Source organism: Ranitomeya imitator, chromosome 4 (genome assembly GCF_032444005.1).
Source record: "Ranitomeya imitator isolate aRanImi1 chromosome 4, aRanImi1.pri, whole genome shotgun sequence".
NCBI lineage: Eukaryota > Metazoa > Chordata > Amphibia > Anura > Dendrobatidae > Ranitomeya > Ranitomeya imitator.
This window is the reverse complement of record NC_091285.1, coordinates 681269332-681271869: the sequence shown is the minus strand read 5'-3', so window position 1 is coordinate 681271869 and position 2538 is coordinate 681269332. Positions and strand designations below refer to the sequence as shown.

General features: G+C 39.9%; 1 protein-coding gene across 1 annotated transcript; it reads right to left on the bottom strand.

The window, feature by feature from the left end:
• Window positions 1-219: 219 nt before the first annotated feature.
• Window positions 220-2282, bottom strand: LOC138674692 (homeobox protein siamois-like). The gene is made up of 3 exons (XM_069762507.1): window positions 1958-2282; window positions 1035-1249; window positions 220-381 (listed from the first exon to the last, which is right to left on the bottom strand). Exons 1-3 carry the CDS (start codon window positions 2280-2282, stop codon window positions 220-222), a joined length of 702 nt encoding a protein of 233 aa, XP_069618608.1.
• Between the last annotated feature and the right edge of the window lie 256 nt (window positions 2283-2538).

The following is a 2538-nucleotide window of genomic DNA, read 5'->3' as shown; positions in this document are numbered from 1 at the left end:
CAAGAAATATATGGTAAGATATATATTTTTTTATTTTAAACATAAATTGGATAATATACAACAGGCTTTAAAAATACTTAATGTTTCACAAAGCATTAAATAAAAAAAATACAACTTAAATATTATAAAAGTGAAAGGGGCGAGGGAACACTAAAATCAAATCATGTTGTGCTGCTGGAAAGTGTCGGTTCGTGGAATAATATTCAGGCTGGTGGCCCATTACTCTGACTTGTCAGTCGGGGGGATGGCGGAGCTATTCTTGCAGACTTCGGGGTGTGGGGACACCTTACATGCAGACAGCAGCTTCCCTACAGCGCCCCCTGCTTCCTGGGATGGGGATAATTTAGTCAGGTGTCTTGCCCTTTGGTTTTGAAACCAGACCTGTAAAAAATATAAATATTAATTAAAAAAAAAAGGTTTTTTTTTTTCTCTTTTTTTTTTCTTAGAGATTTGCAGAATTAATTAACAAAAGTTTTCCGGTTTTCAAAGACTTCATTGTATATAATTGTACGCAAACTAAACAATGGTCCATGAGGTCAAAACCTTGGACTCAAACTGGAACTTTGGAGCAAACTACTAGAGACATCTGTGCCGCAGCCCCTGATGTGCTTAGCTCACAGAGCATTGTTTAGATGAGATGCAATTATATCCTCTGCTCAAATGAGAGCAGGACTAATTGTGTTCAGGTACGCAGCATCTGAGAGTTTCAGTTCACTGACAGCAAGCAGAGATCTTGAAAATGTCAAGCAAAGTAACCCTAAAAAATCTATAACATTTTTCTTTACCTAAAATGGGAAACCCCTTTAAGCACAATATTGCTGTATTATTAGAGACAGCTGTAATATCTGACATGGCCTATGCCCAAGAGTGGTGCTATTTATGGAGAAAAAGATCCAAAAGTTGTGTCTATTGCATTTCAACACCTTCAATGTGTGTAGTACTGAGCTGCAATACCAGACATAACCTGTGGACAGGTATGGAGCTATCTATAGAAAAAGGCAATTGAAAGTAATTTGGGGATAAAAACAGATTACCTGAATCCGGGGCTCGGGGATCCCGGTGACTTGGGTGAAGCAGCATCTGCTCACGTAATCGGGGTATGGATTTAAATCGAACTGCTTCTGTAGGAAGATGGTTTGCTGCTTGTTGTATAGAGTCCTTTTCCTACTCTTCTGACCTGATGTTGAGGGGCCTTGATCTTCTTTCACTTCTTTTGATCTCTTCAACATTTCATCTTCGGACAACATTCCTGAACAAGAGACCAAGAGTAGAAGACATTAAGGGCAAGGAACGTAATGTGAGAAACGTAATGACTGGGCTCAAGACCCAACTTATTGGAGAAGACAATTGTGGTCAGAACTAATAGAAAAGATGACTATTTTGGCAGTGGACCATTCATGGTCTGGAAGAGTGGAAGGTTTGTCTAGGCGCAAGATCAATGAAGACAATCACAGAAATCGTAAACACATTACTAAGAAGCCTGATGACCCTAACTAAAGCCAGGACATTCAGGGGAACAATGGTTGTATGGTTTATTCGAAAACTAAACTAATTTGACAGCACTTATGGAAGCCATGCACATTAGAGCAAAATCACCTGAAGTAAAAAAATGTTGGCAAGACCAACCAACACTTGAGGAAAGAAGGCTAGGTGTGTTGAAATTTAACATGCCCAAGTCTTCTGCTCTGAGAAGAGATAAGTTGCCAACAGAGGCGCTTGATAGCTCCATAGAACACAGACATGGATGTCTATGGCTGGCCAGGAGGAATAGTGGTCAGACAAATAAGAGTTTGGTTGATAGTATGTAAAGTGTGGGCACTTTCAATCTTGACTACTATCTTGATATATATGATGAACATGCTACAACTACCAGAAATTCTAGTCAATGTCGGTGACTAAAATATATATGGGACACTAAGGCTACTAAAAAAGCTAACATTGTAATAAATACACTTACTTTTAAATCCATTTGTTGGTTGCCTGGGTGGCTGCTCATCCTGGCAAGTGGTGGGTGGTGTAGACTGGTCTTTCCTGAGGTTGAAAGGGTTGGTTATTGGAGGTTCATGTGGGATCCCAAGGATGGAATAAAGCTCAACCAGGGTGTCCTTAAGTTGTCTTGAACTGTTAAGAGGCTTCTGGACTTCAATGTTTAAAGGACTTTGAGGAAATGTATCTGAGACATTCACGTTCTTGTCATTTAGTGGAAGGTATAGATCTGGGTAGTCTTCCTGTAGAGATAGAGCACTGCTGATGACTTGGTCCAGCTCTGGGTCCTCCTCCATGTATGCTTCTCTGTGGCCTCTCTGATCAGATTTGAGGTTCTCCTGGACTCTCCATTCCTTTTATAATCACATGACATTTGGATAAGGCAAAATTTTATTTTGCTATACAAAGGAAAATAGCTTTGATGTGACTTAAAAGAGGTGATGACACCTTAAGGCCTTGATCCTACCTGGACATGTCTACCCAGTTCACACTAGAGTATTTGGTCCAAATGGGCTGTACAATAAATATGAATAAGAAGGTGTTAAAGGGATC